We start from the raw sequence: 18,276 nt of genomic DNA, 5'->3' as shown, positions 1-18,276 counted from the left end.
AGAGTCCAGAGGTCATGTCTTCTGGGGTCCCTCCAATATGTCAGACCATTAAGTCTGATCTTCTTACTAGAATTTGAGTTCTGTACCCCACTTTTCTCCTGCTCTATCAGGGACTCTCTGTTGTGTTCCCTGTCAGGGCGGTCATTGGTGGTAGCCAAGCAACATCTTGTTCTTCCAGTCTCAGGCTGAGGGAGTCTCTGGTTTATGTGGCCCTTTCTGTCTCTTGGGCTAATATTTTCCTTGTGTCTTTGGTGTTCTTCATTCTCCTTTGCTCCAGGTGGGTTGGGACAAATTGATGCATCTTAGATAGCCGCTTGCTAGCTTTTCAAGACCCCAGATGCCACTTAGCAAAGTGGGATGCAGAACATTTTCTTAATAAACTTTGTTATGGCGATTGACCTAGATGACCCCTGAAACCATGGTCCCCAGGCCCTGTCCCTGCTACTCCATGCCTCCAGGTGTTTGGTTGTATTCAGGAAACTTTTTAGCTTTTGGTTTAGTCCAGTTCTGCTGATTTCCCCTGTATTGTGTGTTGACTTTCCCTTCACCTAAGATAATTCTTATCTACTATCTAGTTAGTGAATACCCCTTTCCCTCCCTCTCCACTCTCATAATCACCAAAGAATGTTTTCTTCTGTGTTAAACCTTTTCTTGAGTTCTTATAATACTGGTCTCATACAGTATTTGTCCTTTTACGACTAATTTCACTCAGCATAATGCCTTCCAGATTCATCCATGTTATGAGATGTTTTGAGGGCTCATCATTGTTCTCTATCATTGCATAGTATTCCATTGTGTGAATATATCATAATTTGTTTATCCATTCATCCACTGATGGGCACGTAGGTTGTTTCCATCTTTTTGTTATTGTGAACAGTGCTGCAATGAACATGGGTTTGCATATATCTATTTGTGTGGCGGCTCTTATTTCTCTCTAGGGTATATTCCAAGGAGTGGGATTGCTGGATCATACGGTACTTCTATTTTTAGCTTAAGGAAGCGCCAAATCAATTTCCAAAGTGGTTATACCATTTTGTATTCTCACCAGCAGTGTTTGTAAGTGTTCCAATCTCTCCACAAGCTCTCCAACATTTATTATTTTGTGTTTTTTGGGTTAATGCTAGCCTTGCTGGGGTGAGATGGTATCTCATTGTAGTTGTGATTTGCATTTCCCTAACGTCAATAATCATGAGCATTTCCTTATGTATCTGGTTCTGCTACATGTCTTTCTGGCTGACAGCATCACAGCCTTATGTCTGCATAATAACTAGCCACATCACAGGGGCATCCGCTGCTTACCTTCTAGGCCTTCTCTTTCCCTCACATTGTCTCTGGCTTCTGGTCCAAAGCTCTTTCCACTCTTTGTTATCCTCCATCTTGGTAAAGAATACCAGCAGATGTACACAGGCACTGTAGCCAAAAACCTGGACAGTGAGCCTGCATTCCTTCCTCTTCCTCATTCCTTGCATCCACTCAGCTACCAATTCCTGAAGATTCTACTTCTTCACCCACTCTTGAATCTATCCTCTCCATCCCCACACCTGCCCTAGTTCGTTCATCATTTCTCACCTGAATTTTTACAGTATACCCCTAACTGGCTACCCTGCCTTCACAGAGAGAGCTTTCTGAAGCACAAATATGATACATTATTACTCTACATAAAACTCCTCATGGCTTCCCCACTGTCCACATAATAAAATCCAAACTCTTGAGTAACACACATAAGGCCTTCCATGATCTGACCTCTGCCTGCCTCTCCAACCTCCCAACCTATAACCTGAAACTCCAGCCCGCTTCTTGCCTCTGAGATTATGTCCCTATCACATTCTCTGCATGGATCACGTAACCCCACTAGATGACAAATATTTATACTTAAATTGTGTTCTTTTTCTTATTTTTGTATTTTTCAGTGCTTAGCACAAACACTAGGACATGGAGGAAACGAACATTTAATACATGATTAGTGAATAAAAAAAATAAATGAATGGAGATTTTTCCATTATACCACCTCTATGTGTTAAACTGTGTGGGTACTAGCAATTCATACAAACACATATATAGCTATATAGATATTGTCATTAGTTGCCATCAATTCCAACTCATGGCGACCCCACATTGTGCAAAGTAGAACTGTATACTCCATAGGGTTTTCAAGGTTGTGACCTTCAGGAAGTAGATTACCTGGCCTTACTTCTGAGGTATCTCTGGGTGGGTCTGAACCACCAACCTTTTGATTAGTAGTTCAGCACTTAAACATATGTGCCACCCAGGGACTCCTGTAGACGTATGAAAAAGAACAAACGCAGAGCAAATGATTCTAAAAAGCGGGTAATTTTAAAACTTTAATATTTGACTTAAATATGCCCTATAACTTCCTGATTGTGCTTTCTGAGGCTAATATTAAAATTAATTTGCATCCCTGATACCACTCTCTGGGTGGAAGAGGAGCAGAGAGATAAGAGAATTAAAGGAAAACTCCTTTAAGATTCAACTTTTGTGATGTATCAGTCACAAGCGAATAGCTGAGAACTAAATGAACCCATATCCTCTTGGTTCACCATAAAATCCTTCTAAACAAATAGCTACCATTTCCCTAAAACAAACAGAGTAATTACGGTCAGGCCTTGTTAGATCCCAGGCAGCATCTGTGATGTACACTAACTCCCCTGGAGCCCCTTCTAAATAATCTCCGTGTGAAATCCGCACTGCTGGGGCCAGGCTTCTGAAGGCACTCAGACTCTGGTTTCTGAGTGATGATACCAAGTAATGGAGATGTGCTCTGCTTCGTGAAGGCTCAGCTCTTGAGAATGGCTCTTAAAGGTGAGGCACAGCAGCTCAGGATAAAGTCGATTTAATTTGTTTAACATCATAAAAAGGGACATTTCCACATGGACAGCAAGGACATGAATATCATGTGTGTATGGCAGAATTATAAACGCATTTTTGGCGAAATTCAATAAAGCTGATTCTACTGCATAAGGTCAGCAATTTACTATAAAAAATGATATGATTGCAATTTTTAATATAACCCATGTATTTGCTGGAAGATGCTCCAGAAGATTGTGTAATGTAACCATTCGACCTCTCCACGGGGGCAGGGCAAATAGGGTAAATCGAGATTACCCTGTTTACCCTTTATTGTCCTGATAAAAGCAGTGGAACAGAACAACAAAGTCAACAGCATTTACTTAACAGAGTCACCCTCTTAAGTCCAAGCTTTTCTCTAACATAAGAATGGGTTAGAGCCTTCAGGGAAGGCAGCCAGAAAATCTGCATAACTAAGTAAAACTAAAATAAATCTTCTATTTCAATTAAGAATCAGTGAAATGTGTATGAAAAGAACTGGATGAAATAAGCCATCTCTGTGGTCATTCTAAGGAGCCCAGGGGCACAATGGTTAAAAGCGCTCAACTACTAACCAAAAGGCCGGCAGTTCAAACCCACCAGCTGCTCTATGGGAGAAAGATGTGACAGTCTACTTCCATAAAGGTTAATAGCCTTGGAAACCCTGTGGGGCAGTTCTACTCCATTCTACACGGTCTCTATGAGTCAGAATCAACTTGACGGCATTGAGTTTATGGTTATTCTAGGCTTCATTTCTAATAAAACGATTCATTCCTTGAGGAGAGTCCTAGAGCACATGAGCAGACTATATACTGAAATTCAACAACTCAGTAAGGATAGAGACCTGCTCCTCAAATTCAGTGAGCTTCAGTAAGGTTCTGTGCCCACATGTACATTTTTTGGAGGGGATCACTTGCGTTACCATGAAGATGACATGAAGATGCTTTCAAACTGCAAAGCAAAACACATTCGGCAGTAGCTAATGTATGGTATTATCTAAGGCTTGCTTATAAATTACAATAACTCTATTACTAGTAGTTTCATACTATTACCAAGAAGTTCTGTGAGGGCGTGGACCATCTGTAACCTCACTGCACTTAGCAGAGTGCTTGGCAGGAGCAGGCGGTAAACGATTGGTGAATGGAGCTGATCTTGGTTACTGACGATATAAAAAATTCTAGATTGGGGGCTATGACACTCCAATAGCAATTCTGCTTTCAATTGTATCTCCAGATGAGAGCTGGTAAGCTATCACTCTCCCTTCCTCTCACTGCTACAGCCCCATCTTGGGATCCTGGATCAAATCAAGCTCCTTTTCTGCCTCAGAGTCTTTGAGCTTGTAGTTCCCTCTGCCCAGATGCTCTTGTTCTCCCTGTAACTGTTTCTCATCCTTCTGGGTTCAGCCACTCCCCAGTGCCAACCAGCCCCAAGGTCCAGCCACCTATTCCTCCCCATTATTCTCTACCTCAGTGCCTTGCTTATTCCCTTTGTAATATTTTTTTACAATCTGTAACTATTTTTGTTCATTTGTTCACATTTCTTAGGGAGTCTGTCTTACTCAGCATTATACTCTCAGTCCCAGGGTTGGCACTGTGCCTTGTAAAAACCATGCACTTAATAAATACTTGTTGAATAAATGAATGAACAATAAAAATCTTTCAAAACCAGAAACTAACATCTTCCCCAAAACTGCTATTTTCTGAGATTTCTACCTTTTATTTCTGTTATTTCTATTTTGGGACTTACTCTCCTCTCTACAGGGTTGCTTAAAGGAGCACCTTTGATTGGAAAAAAAAAAAAAAGTAAATATCAGAAAGGGACTCAAAAGAGTACATCATGGAGCTCCATATTTATTCTCTTTCAATTACATTCTGTTCAAATTATCTTCGGTTGTAAGTTAAAATGATTTTTCTAATGGCCTCTTCTTCAAACTCAACCTATGTTCTTTCGGCCAAGACCTCAAATTTTGCAATTAGAATAATTTAATTGACAATTCTGTTTGTAACTCACAAAGTAGGGAAGAGGATGGCTTTGTTCTTCTTTAGCTTCACAGGTCTACCACTGTCAGTGGTAAAAGATTTTTCTTGTCAGTTAAGAGTATAGATCCAGCTTAAAGCCAAAAACGGAGTGCAAGAGAGTCCCGTTCCTATGCACGTCAGGTTTCATTGAAAAGATGACATTTACGTGGTTTTGATATTTAATTTATCACAGAGGGTCATGATTTTTTTCCCCTGAAATACCATGAGAATGTAAACTTCAACTTTATGAATGAAAGCCTTTGTAATCATTTAACAAACTGAAAATCTACACAAAACTTAAAGACCACCACATTACTAAAGACAATATATCTACTCAACAATCTAATTACAGAAAGATGATTTTAAGGGGCTTTAAAGCCAAAAAGAATTATTAACAGTAAGAGAATCAAGCATTCTCGAGTCGCCTGTCTGATGAAAGGCGTGAGCTCTGAGAAGACCAGCTCCTCTCAGAACATTCTGGAAACCAAACACCAAAAAACCCACTGCCGTCAAGTCGATTCCGACTCATAGCAGCCCTACAGGACAGAGTAGAACTGCCCTGTAGAGTTTCCAAGGAGCGCCTGGCGGATTCAAACTGCCGACCTTTTGGTTAACAGCCACAGCACTTAACCACTACGCCACCAGGGTTTCTGTTTAAAGTTGTTGGAAGGAGTAATTAGTAGAATTGTTCAAGTCTCGGCACAATTTAAAAACAAGCTTTGCGCCCACCACTCTATTTACTGAGGACCTTTGGTGAGTTCTCTGTACTTAGCTCAAAAACGGGAAAAGAAAAAAAAAAAAAAAAACAGAGCTGTTGACTGACCAACCTAGCAAGGCTATGGTGAAAAATAAATTTTAAATGAACATATACTATCTTCTATTTCACAAACACAGATATTCTGATGCATACACATGCTTACACTCACAATACACACAAAGCAGTAGATAAATTTTTTAAAAGCCATAAGCTCAAAAATGTTGAATTAAAGAATTGATTGGTAAATGAATAAACACCACCCAAAGTTATTTTAAAATCTTTCTAATTACAGTCCAATCAACATATTTTTCAGTAGATATTGCCTTATGTTATACCTTATGTTAAGTTTCAAAAGTCTCTACTTCCAACGTTTTCCAACAAATCCACATATCATGTCGTCCCTTTGGTGAAAACTCCCTTTTCTACCCTTAGCAGACAGATCTCATTAAAAGAATCCCCATCCCTGACCATGGTTTCAGGGGACACTTAAGTCAACTGGCATAATAACATCTATTGACAAAACATTCTGCATCCCACTTTGAAGAGTGGTGTCTGGGGTCTCAAACGCTATCAAGCAGCCATCTAAGATGCATCAATTGATCTCAGCCCACCTGGATCAAAGGAGAATGAAGAACACCAAGGACACAAGGTGATTATGAGCCCAAGAGACAGAAAGGGCCACGTGAACCAGAGACTACATCATCCTGAGACCAGAAGAACTAGATGGTGCCTGGCTACAACCGATGACTGCCCTCACAGGGAACACAACCGAGAACCCCTGAGGGAGCAGGAGAGCAGTGAGATGCAGACTCCAAATTCTCATAAGACCAGACTTAATGGTCTGACTCTATGGGGCAGTTCTACTCTGTCCTATAGGGTCGCTATGAGTCAGAACTGACTCGATGGCAATGGGTTTGGTTTTTTTGTTTTTTAATGGTCTGACTGAGACTGGAAGGACCCCGGTGGTCATGGCTCCCAAACCTTCTATTGCCCCAGGACAGGAACCATTCCCAAAGCCAACTCTTCAGACATGGATTGAACTGGACAATGGGCTGGAGAGGGATGCTGGTGAGGAGTGAGCTTCTGGGATCAGGTGGACACTTGAGACTATGGTGCCATCTCCTGCCTGGAGGGGAGATGAGAGGGTGGAGGGGGTTAGAAGCTGGCGAAAAGGACACAAAAAGAGAGAGTGGAGGGAGAGAGCGGGCTGTCTCATTAGGGGGAGAGTAATTGGGAGTGTGTAGCAAGGTGTATATGGTTTTTTGTGTGAGAGACTGACTTGATTTGTAAACTTTCACTTAAAGCACAATAAAAATTATTTAAAAAAAAAAAAAAGAATCCCCATCCCTAAATGGTGCCAGAACACAGTAAGATGTGTTATTAAAATCATCTCAGAGAGCCTGTGGTGATTCAGAATACATCAGTATTGACCTCTTGGACAAACTGGAGCTACATCACTACAGCCTTTTCTAAACAATGAAAGGCCTAGCTCTTCTCAAAGAACAACAAAAATAGTTGACTAAAAAAGCATCCTCCCTTCATTCAGACACACAATTGGCTCTATGTTGAGTGATATACTTTAGATTACAAATAAGCCACTGCCACCTGTTTTAAGGACTAAAAAAACATGAACTCTCCTTTGACTGACAGACTATTTTTTATTAGCATGCTTTGGATCATTTTGATCGCTGCCTTCATTTCATGAGCTATATACCTAAATGGTTTAGAAAATCCCAAGCTAAGTCTTCAGTAAGAAAGAGACCTGTGATATAAATGTGCTTGTACCCTGTCTTGGGGGCAAATATGTCATTGGCTGTGAATCTTTTTCCTTCTATGAATTCCTCTGCTAACACTCAGCATCCCTTCCCACCTCTTTTAGTGCACATTCTTGTACTACAGAGGTTGGAATGCTAAAAACTACATTGCCCAGACTCCCTTGCTGGTAGAGCTCTGGATGGGAATTAGGCTGCACCAATTAGGTACACTCACAAGAGCCTGGGAAAGTGGAAATGAGGCAGAGGACCTGTATTTGGCTGATTTTAAGTTTTGCAAACTGTTAAAGCACTCAGCTGCTAACAAAAAGGTTGGCAGTTCAAATCCACTGAGTGGCTCCATGGGAGAAATCTCTGGCAGTCTGCGGGCGTAAAGATTACAGCCTAGAAAACCCTATGGGGCAGTTCTACTCTGTTCTATCACGTCACTATGAGTCAGAATTGACTTGACAACACAAAACAACAACAAATAGTCATGTTTATAGCAGAAAACAGTTTTATCTCCTTCTTGGGGGAACATAATCTCATGAAATATTTAAGCATGAAAAACATCCCCTTATCTACTCACCATATGCAAAAAAAACTATTACTTTAACACGGTGCCCAACTAACACATGTTCAACGATGTACGTGCAAGAATATTCACTGCAGCCTTACTTGAAATAGCAAAAGACAGGAATCAAACTAAATGTCCACCAATCTGATACTCGTTAAAAAAAAAAAATCATGAAACCGTGCATATAACGGAATACAATACAGCCACTGAAAAGAATGAAGCAAACCTGCATGTACTGATGTGGAAGGACTGCCAAGACATCATGTTAAATACACAGCGTAAAATGTGCTACCACTGGTGTTTAAGAAGTATCTGTGTTTGTGGCAGGGAAGGAATAAATTCTAACACATCTTTAGACAGATAAACTATCTCAGGAATGAAACGTAAGACCTGTCAATAGCATCCTCTGGATAGAAAATTGTGGAGCGAGTAAAAGGAAAAAGGGATGGAAGACTTATTTTTCACTGTATATCCATCTTTACCGTTTGAATTTTTTTACCATGTGCATATTTTACCTTTTCAATAGTTAAAAAAAACCTTTTAATAATGCAAAAACACATGATGATGTCACTTTGCTTTTCTTTGTAGCATTGTTATAGACACACGAGTTTAAGGAGAATCATGCCTCATTTTCAGGGAAAATATCGAAGTAACTGGGTAAATCTAAAAGAGCTTTGTTCTTTTTCCCACCAAGCTCCCCCGTACTGTTTCCCCTCCATCTTGGAGTGAAGCGTAGGAACCTACTTGGCTCCTCACCAGACACTCAGCCTTCTTAGGGAAGCAACTGTCTGAATGGGGAAGCCGTGGCATCTCTATTTCCATGGCGTTCAGCTGGTCTAGCTGCTGTACGTCTCATCCTGGATGCTGAGAAAAATCTGTGGAGTTCGAGACAAGTTTGGATAATAAGGGGAGTAGGAAAATTGATGGGGGGAAACCAGTCAGTGTGATGAATAGGCTGGTCCAGAACAGCAGGTGACGGATATGCAGATGCAAGACTGGCAGGGAAGGAAGATGGTCCGCTCACAACAGATGGACGGAGATGCTCAATCATCCTCGGGAACAAACCTGCTGCTGCCACACAAAGCCCGGCCTGCCCTGCAGGGCAGCTCCACGCTCACCTGCCAGGCACTGCCTCCTGCCCCAGAGGCTCTGCACTGCGCCCACCCCAGGCAAGCCCAGGGGATACAGCAGAAGTACTCAAGAAGGATGCCACACTGGACTCTTGGGAGGCTACTCTTGCAAACTCTTCTCACTTTGCCTTCTTCCTCCAGGTTCCAGAAACTTTCTCATGTTGTTTTGGTCAGTGGCTCTCACTCCTCAGTAAGGGTTTCACTGAGAGAGGAGCAAACCACCTTGTTTATCTAGGACTGAAGGGTTTCCCAGGACATGGGACTTTTGGCATTAAAACTGGTACAGTCCTGAGCAAAGCAGGCCACTTGGTCACCCTACTTACTATCCACTGTCCTCTCTCTTTTCTCGCCCCTTCACAGTCAGTGAGAGAGAACCTAGGTCAGCCTATTCTGGTTGTAAAGCTCATGTCTAAGTAGAACTCCTCGCACAGAGCAGTTGTTTCCTCTAGTCATCGGGGATGTAAGAAACAATAAGGAAAATCACTCAAGCTCTGCCTCTTCTCAGAGTGGGGGCATCTTTAAAAAATGCCCATGATCTACAGGGTCCAATTACTCCAATAAATACAGGAATGAATCTAAATCTTAATGCCACAATCCATGTCTCATTAACAAAAAATCAGAAGGGGCGGACAGCCCCTCACAGAGCCAGTACTATTCCTTCCAGCTCAGCAGCAGGAGTTTCTTAGGATGAGGAAACAGGCCACAATCATGCAAGGGATGGTAGCTGGCACCATCCTTGCCCCTGCCCCTCCCCCACTGGGAGCTATCTGCTGGACCCAAGCACGAGGAAAAAAAAAAAGCTGTGTAAAAAAACTTCTGACTTCACTAAGACACATTAAAGAATTAATTATAAAGTAAAGCTGAAGGAGAAAATTAATTTTAGAAACACAAGAGGTTACAATTTTTTTTTTCCTGGAGATGGGGGAGGAAACAGTTATTTTCGTTCGCATCCTGGGGGCACAAGCTGGGAGCTGTCCAGTCGATAACCTGGCCATCAGAACAAGGTTTGTAATTAAAAGGTCAGTGACCTGGAAAGCCAGGGCCTCACTCCCAGGGCTTCTCAGTAATGACGGAGCTATTAAATTAAGACTGTTATGAAATCAATGCTAAAAAAGCTTTCATGGTAACGAGATTCCATTCAAGGACATGCAAACTACCTCATGAAATGGACTTAAATGATAAAAAAGAAAAGTAATAAAAGAGAGTTAAATTGAAATCTGTGTTAGAATTTACTCCCCCTTAAAATACTCCGGTGAGAGAAGCCCTTCACCTCTACCCCACGACCAAGGTTGAGACCACGGTTTCTTCCTCAAGTTCATTTCCAGCAAGGAGGCAGCTTTGCTGCTGGGGGTTCAGCTTCCAGGAACCAAAGACAGATAAGATCTAGTTTCACCTCTTAGAATGAGAAAGTAAGGTGATGGTGCGTTCTATTTGTTTGGTTTTCTTTAACCCTGAACTATTTATCAAATGAGAGAGAATAAAGCCTTTGACATATCCTGGAGAGGACAGGGGAGGGAAAACCAGCAAAAGTGTCGGCTAATACCACCCAGACCCTGCTCTTTTCTAGAGAAACTCATCTTTTTCTAGAAGATTGCTTTGCATCAGATATGGTTAAACTGAGTTAACAGACAACTCTACCTCCCCTCCCACCTCATCCATCCCCTGCTCCCTGCCCCCTACATTCTCCCTCCCCTCCCCCCCTCCAACTAACGCATCACTTTTACCCACCTTTTTTACTCGGCCTGCCAAGCATGTTTGGAGGCAGACTGCCTCCTACATTTTGTGGCCAGATAGGGTGTCAAATCAACATAAGCCCATTGACAACAATTTCCAAACCTCTAACTTTCTGGACTGACTCTACTGCTGTTTTTCAGTTAAGCTGACCTCCTGGACTGCAGCCCTGCTTAAAGCCCCAGATCTGATGCCTGCCTGGCAAGAACCGCCTCTATATATAGACCAGTTCTGTGAGGGCTTAAACCCCACACACTGCCCAATTATCTTCATGTGTGGCTGACTCTGCAGCTGATGTGTCATCTGCAGAATCAAGTGGTTGGAAGGAAAACAAAAACATTTATTCGTGTACTCTGAAGGTGAACAGCTGCTTGTCTCTTTCATCCAAAAAATTCTCGATAAAAGAAATGTTGTAAATTACACAAAATGGCAGCACAAACTTCAAAGAAAATGATAAATGATTCTAATAACTTCATGTTTCTCATTAATGACTCAATATTCAGACTTTAAAGCCTCCAAAAACGATCGCAAAAAAAAAAAAATGCAAGACCTTTGCAAACCAATGCTCTTCCATCCCTATCCCACTCACTCCCCACTAGCCATCCCCCCATCTCCCCAGCCCCCGAAATCAGAGAGTACAACACTTAACCTGTCAGTAACAGAGGCAGGATGCAGCCCCTGCTCCAGGCTGTGGTTTACAATAAAACAAACTCCACTGATGCGCCTAAAGTAACCCTCATTTTCCACTGAACTGACATGCACTACAGGGACCTCAATTTCTATATTAAATATTAAATAATATTAAAAGAAAAACAAAATTGGATTTGCCTTTTCAGGAAAGAGATGTTTATTAAAAAAAAGAAAGTCAAGATTATAATTCAAGTCAGTGCTCCACTGCAATTCCCTGAAGTGACATTTGCTAGGAAAAGCCAAGACTACAGTAGCTGAGAGCTCTTCCAAAGCCAGGGCTCCAAACCCACCCCTACAATGAGTCCTGTGGGGAGGCGCAAGGACTGCAGATGCAAGAAACTTGGTCCCTTCCCCCTCAAGACACCCCCACCCCAACAACCAGTGAGCCAACTCTCGGTCCTTCTGCAGCTACCGTCAGGGGCAGCGTAGATACATACTCCTCTGTAAGAGCCCCTCCTTGCACACCCCCATCAGGGATGCTGCCAAGCTACACTGATCATGTAAACCTGACCCAAGGAACAGCCGGAAATTAAAAAAGTGAAGTGTAAATCCGTGGAGGGGCTCCTCTTCCCCAGACGCCTATCAAACCTTGGAATTCTCTGCCCAGAAAAGGTCCTGCCAGAACTTACCCTACTGGGATTCAACTCGGAAATGGATAATTACTGACTGAAGCAGCATTTTAGAGGATAATGGAGATGGGTGATTAACTTCAGTGATTCCGGGTTTAAGTACGGGGGTAAACACACGTGGTTCTCTGTAGAACCTCTCAAGGCTCCTGCTGCCTTAGACTCTAAAAACTCTAACCCTAATTAGGGATCAAAAAGGAACTGTGCCCACTCTGCCAACCACTACTCATCTCCTTTAGGTCTTTGCTCAAATGTTACCCTCTCAGAGAGGCTGACTCTACCCTGGCCTTCCTCATCCTCATCCTCACAGTCCCTGCTTTGCTTTTTGCCTCTGGCACTTGCCATTTAACATACTATGTATTTCTTTTCTTTTTCATATTTTAACCATTAGCTTTTCCCCCATTAGAACTCAAGCTCCACGAGGGCAGGGATTTTGTCTGTTTTGTTCTCTGCTAAAGCCCCCTTGCCTAGCACAGGGCTGATGTTTACTCTTTGCTGAATTAACTCATTAATTGATTTTTCTTTTTTAAAGGAGCAACAAATAATAATTCCACAGAACTGTTTCTTCTCTACAGTAATTATTAGCCAAGTAACTCAAAAGAAGTATTATTTGGTCCAGAGTTTGTCTCTCTCTCTCTTTTCTCTCCCTCTCCCAGTCAGGGATTTATTAAAATTAAACAGATTAGATGGAGCTCCTGATACTAAAACTGCTCAGCAAAGCCTGCGGTGGGGAAGTGCCGAGCAAACACCAGAGACATTTGTCTCTAAATTGCTCTAAATACCTTCTGCAAATGAAATTCTAACCCAGCTGCGTTTGAGAGAAAATGAGGAATAACTGGCCATTGATGGTGGAAGAGAAGATCAGGCAGTTATAATACTGCACAATATACTGGGGCTAAGGATCTCTCGGCAACCATAGATTTTGTCTCAGGTTACCCTGGGTAATCAGCACAGCTTTTAGGCTCAGCTTTCCCCAGCTTCAACGCTTTGATGAGAGAGCTGAAATCCCTAAGCTTTTATGATTAATTACTCCCCATAGATACACATATTTCAAGGAAAAACTCTTTTATGGCATGATGCTTGTGGAGTGGAGAGGCCGGCCAACGTACTCCAAATTTTAATAATCTCCTAATGACTGGGGGTGGGGGTGAGGGGGCGACAACACTGCAGCCAGCAGCCGCACAGAGCTCCCTCACCAACTCTGTCACAGGGCCCAGCCTGGAGGCCACAGCCGTGCCTCTAAGCAGCTGCCTGGGATGAAATGTTTGGACTTATTCTTTCATCACTAAACTCTGGTAAGATGCGGCCCTGGGACATGATCGGCTGGAGCGATCAACACTGTTCTGAGCATCAGTTCAGGGGGCTATCATGTGCAGGCCTAGAAGACACCACCAAATCCCAAACGACCCACGGCTCAAAACTCAGAAATTTGAAGCTCACATTCTAGCTCCTAAAGGAAAAAGAGTTTTGTTTGGGGGAAAGAAATCTCACTTTCTCCCCTAATGGTAGATATGAGCCTTTAAACAAATGCCTAGATTTGTAGAAAATTGAATGTTCAAAGAATGAAAAGTCAGGTTTCACTGTTTGTTTGTTTTGTTTCCCTTGTATTTGACAAAAAAAAAAAAATCCTAAATTTCAACAGAGGCAGAATAGATTCTGCTTTGGACAGTATTGAATTTGTCAGGATCCATTTTATCCCTGCTTACAGAGATACCATAAAACCAGTAATTTACCACTCCATCTGTAAATCGAACTGATCCCGAGCTTGACCTTAACCTGACCTTGTTTAGTCATCTAGTTTCCCCGGTCCTTCATTTCTTTCTTCTTCCTTCTTTAGTGAAGCAGCTGACCTACTAACCTAAAGCCAGTCTGCAGCTAGGGTCATTAACAGAAAAACGGACCAGAAAGCAGTCCTCCACAGTCTCAGCCAATGGGCTTCTTTTTCTATCAAATGCTGCCTTTGCCATGATGTTCTAAGCTAAGGCCTTGGCCTTATTGTATCTGGTTCTCAATTATCCAATTCCTACAATCGCTCTGTTCCGCTCTAAGGAAAGGAACCTGCATTTCCCTCTGGGGGCCTCTCCTCAACCCCTCCCTGTCCCCACACTAGTGGACAGCTGTAGCTATAGGAGATCCTCGTACTCTGCATGGCTTCCATCTTCCCTGTCCCCAACCCCTTTTTGCAGGCCACTCTGTGTGGCCATGGGGAACCCGTACCTTTCTTCTTAAGGAATGTTCTCCTGGTCGCAAGTGGGCTCTGGCGGACCCGGGAATTCTGTAGAAACTTCACTGCTGTGGCAATCTGGTAGGGGAGATAAAACAAAGAAGAAAAGTAAACCTCACAATCTGAACTTCAAGATTAAAAATCCTACAAGTTTATCCCCAGTCCGCAGAAAGAAAGCACGCCATCGTGGTCAAATTTATAACCAGTTATTTTTTAAATTTAAAATCTACCTAAATGAAAGACTATGTTATTTTCATTGGCTTCTTGTACCTGAGTCTATCAAACCTCAGCCTTAAAAGCCTAGCTTTTAAGACCTACAATCATCATTTCTTATCCTCCCCTGCTCAGGCCGATTCCTCACTACTCCTCACAGGTAGCCCTCCCAGCCATGCTCATCCCTGTCACTGCATTTGTGCCCATGCTGTGCCCTCTTTCTGGAAAACCTCCCTGTCCGTCCTCTACCTATCTAAACATTACGCACATAACACCAGCATAGCCCTTGACAGCCTATTCTAACTCTGCAAAAGCCTTCCCAAAATAACCCCGCCATCTCTGATCGCCCTATTCCCTTAAATTCTGCAATGCCTGCAGTATGCAGCACATTGAAGACACAATTAATGTTCAGGCTGCCTTCCCAACTACACTGCAAGCATCTGAAGAGAAGAGATCTCTCCTCTGCAGAGCCTGGCCAAGCGCAAAGCGCATCCCAGACGGAAGGGATTGTATAAGAGACAACATGCATAGCCACTCACATGGTGACATCAGGCAGTAGAGCTGAATTCTGAAGAGCTTACAGAGGACAAAGTTTGGGATTTCATGGCTAAAAGCTGACAGACTGACCAATTACCTACCTACCCCTGGTAAAGAATATTATTTAATGAAATCTTCATATCTCACAAAAACAGGCAAGTAGGGGATGGAAGGAAAACTGTTGAAGGTTCTGGCCTCCACATCACTCAGCAAGGCAAGTGTTTACATGGCTGCTTGTCTGCTCTCCAGCCCTGACATTAGTGCAACGGGTGGGAAACACCAACTTGCCCCAGATAGAAAAGGAGGCATTTTAAATGACTGGCGTTATTCACCTCATCAAAACCAAAATACGGTTTCATGTTACAGGTGAAGTCAACAGACCCTGGAGTTCACTCATAAGTTGTTGAAAGAAAGAATTTTTAATGAGCCAAATATAAGGAAGTTTTCTAAGATCCTTCACGGTAAGGGTAGCAGTTGGGCACAGACTCAAACAGAAAGTACTGTGACTATAAATGGAATACAAGTTACAAATCATCTCTTTCCCATATTTTATATGAATTTAATTCTACAACCAGACAGGCTTCTCTAATAATAAAAGATGTTGCAGATAAGCCAAGGTGGGGGTTAAAGCCAGGGCAACTCCCTTACATATTTCTCCAATAATCACTCTTTGGGAGGCTTAACTAAGACATCCTCCCTTAAGGATGAGCTCAGGTTCCCCGGACTTCTCAGATTTGGACTGTCAGCAATAAGATGCACTAGTATTCCCCGAGAGCCAAGCCCAGCTCCCTACTAGTTATAATCTGTCCAACACTGAAAACCCATTATAGTATTAACCAGCCACCGTGAGCTGCTACAGCGATAACCAAGCAGTTCTGGGCTAGAGAAAAGCTGATGCTTGGGATTCTAGAACCCCCAAACTGCAAATTCATCCCCCTGTACTCTTTAACCAGATCTCCTCAGGTTGCACCAAAAAAAGAAAAAATTCTAACAAACACGCACAAAACTGATGCATTTTAATGAAGAAGTGGGAGAGGGGGAGAGGAAGGAAAGACAGAAGAGAAATAAGAAAAGAGAACAGGTACAAGGAGGGAAAGGGGAGGGAAGAAGGCAATAGAGGACAAGAGAAAGCAGGGGAGAAGAACAGACGGAGGAGGAGGAAAAAAAGGAAAAGGGAGAAGTGGGAAAGGAAACTGGGAAGGAAGAAAGGCCCACGCTCTGCAAAGAGAACGGACAGTCACAGAACCACAGGCCCCACAGGTCAACGCCAATCTGCATGGCTCAGATGGCTCGGGGATAATTGTTCTTCACCTGGAGAAAAAATACACCTTTGATACACAAGCAAATTACAGTATTCGTATCATGCAGCAGTCGGTGCACACTCTGCTTTGTGTACCAGGTGTCAGAGGAAATGTGGATGAGCAGGTCTGAAGCAGTAGATGCTAATAGCACAGCTCTGACCATTTACCCATAGAAACATAAACCTTTCCTTCATCCTTCCAAAATTTTCCATGGCAGAGAAGGAAAACAGAATCCCACCACTAAAATGCACAGGTTTCACCTTGCTTTTTTAATATAATCCTTGGTATATGCATTTCTGGTCAGAGAGCAAAGTTCTGATGGGTTTAATGGTGCACTCAATGCGGTGCTTGGCGCATTCCATCAATTTTTTTTTTTTAAATTGCATCTCTTATTTCTTTAAATACATTAATCAGCCTAGTGTAGGCAAAACGGATCCATCGGACAATGCAATAAACATGAATTATCATCTATCCAACACGCATAATGGCTTAAAAATACATAATAGCAGGTGTAGTTTAAATGATTAGTTATTACACCTGTGGTGGGTCTGATTCAATTGGGAAAAATCATCTTTAATAGGTTAAAAGGTTTAGATCACCATGCTTTCCTTAAAGTGGCTGTAGAGAGGGAATGATGGAGTGCTCTGTCATTAGTAATTCATTTAAGAAAAACGTGGGGGATATAGCAAAGAACAGCACAAACGAGCGAATCCAATTTAAACATCAGGTAAAGTAGAAAACACCTTTTAAAAAAGCAAGATAAATGAATTTGGAAGGGAGATGAAATTGACGCATTTATTTTAACGGGAATTTGACAAAGTCCCGGCACACTTCAAACTTGCAAAAACATGAACTATTTCTTTTAAAGTTCCCATTCATAATTTCAAGTCATATAAAATGATACTGCCAAACACCTACATAAAGTATATTTGGGACTTATGTTCCTCTTGCTCTCTGTCTGAAAATGCAGGTGACAGGCAAATCACATCTTTAACAGCATCGATATCACTACGCCAGATGCAAAAATATAAAGCACCCAAACTAATAGCCTCAACATAATGTGCTGAATAAGAAAGATACCCAGGGAAGCAGCTACATGTGTGAACACATGAAAACCTTTCTCCTCCTCCCGCTAATTATTCCTTCAGCTACTCTTCACTCTCCTCCCTCCCCACAAGGATCAGGTACCACAATGGGGGGGGGGGAGGCCTTTCAATCTAGAATTTTATAAGCCCTATGATTCATACAGAGAAGGTTAAAGACTTCCCCAAATGCTTTTTCCCATAATGCTACAATTTTGACGTCTAAATAACTGACGGTGTACTCAGTCTGCGTCTTTTGCTCCCCTAATGCTGGACACTTTTCATTAAGTTCATGAAGCAATTCAGCTGCCTCTGTCTTCTGCAGAGGCCCAACACACACAACACGCTTTTGTTGGATTAAATGATGGGGTGCCTGCAGCCTGTCCTGTACTATTGTTTGATTTTCTAATTAGAAGGTGAATGTGACTATTCATGGGTTATATTTGTGCCCAACTAAATTACATAAATTCAGGCCAAATCTTCCACCTCAATGTCAAAGATGTAAAACAGAGGCAGGAACTTCGTTGCATACGTTGTGGGGCTGCAGCAAGCCAGAGAATTAGGGCTCAAAGCACCTGATACCGTCCTCTAAGCCACTTGGCATTGAGTGGATGGTAAATATGGACTTGGGTTCCCTTTCCCCTATTTTTGCACTGATAGAGTACTTAAGGAGTGTATTCACATTACCAGTAGCTACTTTCGCTAAAAATAAGATGAACTCAGAGGAAAACAGGAGCAGAGTTTCTCACTTCCACTACCCGTCCCCCGCAAACACACCCCCACCCCCCACCAACC

At 42.4% G+C, this 18,276-nt stretch overlaps 1 protein-coding gene across 3 annotated transcripts in view; it reads right to left on the bottom strand.

The window, feature by feature from the left end:
* The window catches only part of PEX14 (peroxisomal biogenesis factor 14), a 162,626-nt gene that overhangs the window by 93,545 nt on the left and 50,805 nt on the right, over window positions 1–18,276 (bottom strand). For all 3 annotated transcript variants that reach the window (XM_010593125.3, XM_010593123.3, XM_023552069.2), the window contains one exon: window positions 14,342–14,426. In XM_010593125.3, the coding sequence (XP_010591427.1) occupies window positions 14,342–14,426 (85 nt within the window). The remainder of the gene's footprint in view (window positions 1–14,341; window positions 14,427–18,276) is intronic.

Source organism: Loxodonta africana, chromosome 3, assembly GCF_030014295.1.
Source record: "Loxodonta africana isolate mLoxAfr1 chromosome 3, mLoxAfr1.hap2, whole genome shotgun sequence".
NCBI classification, from domain to species: domain Eukaryota; kingdom Metazoa; phylum Chordata; class Mammalia; order Proboscidea; family Elephantidae; genus Loxodonta; species Loxodonta africana.
This window is presented reverse-complemented; position numbering and strand designations above follow the sequence as displayed.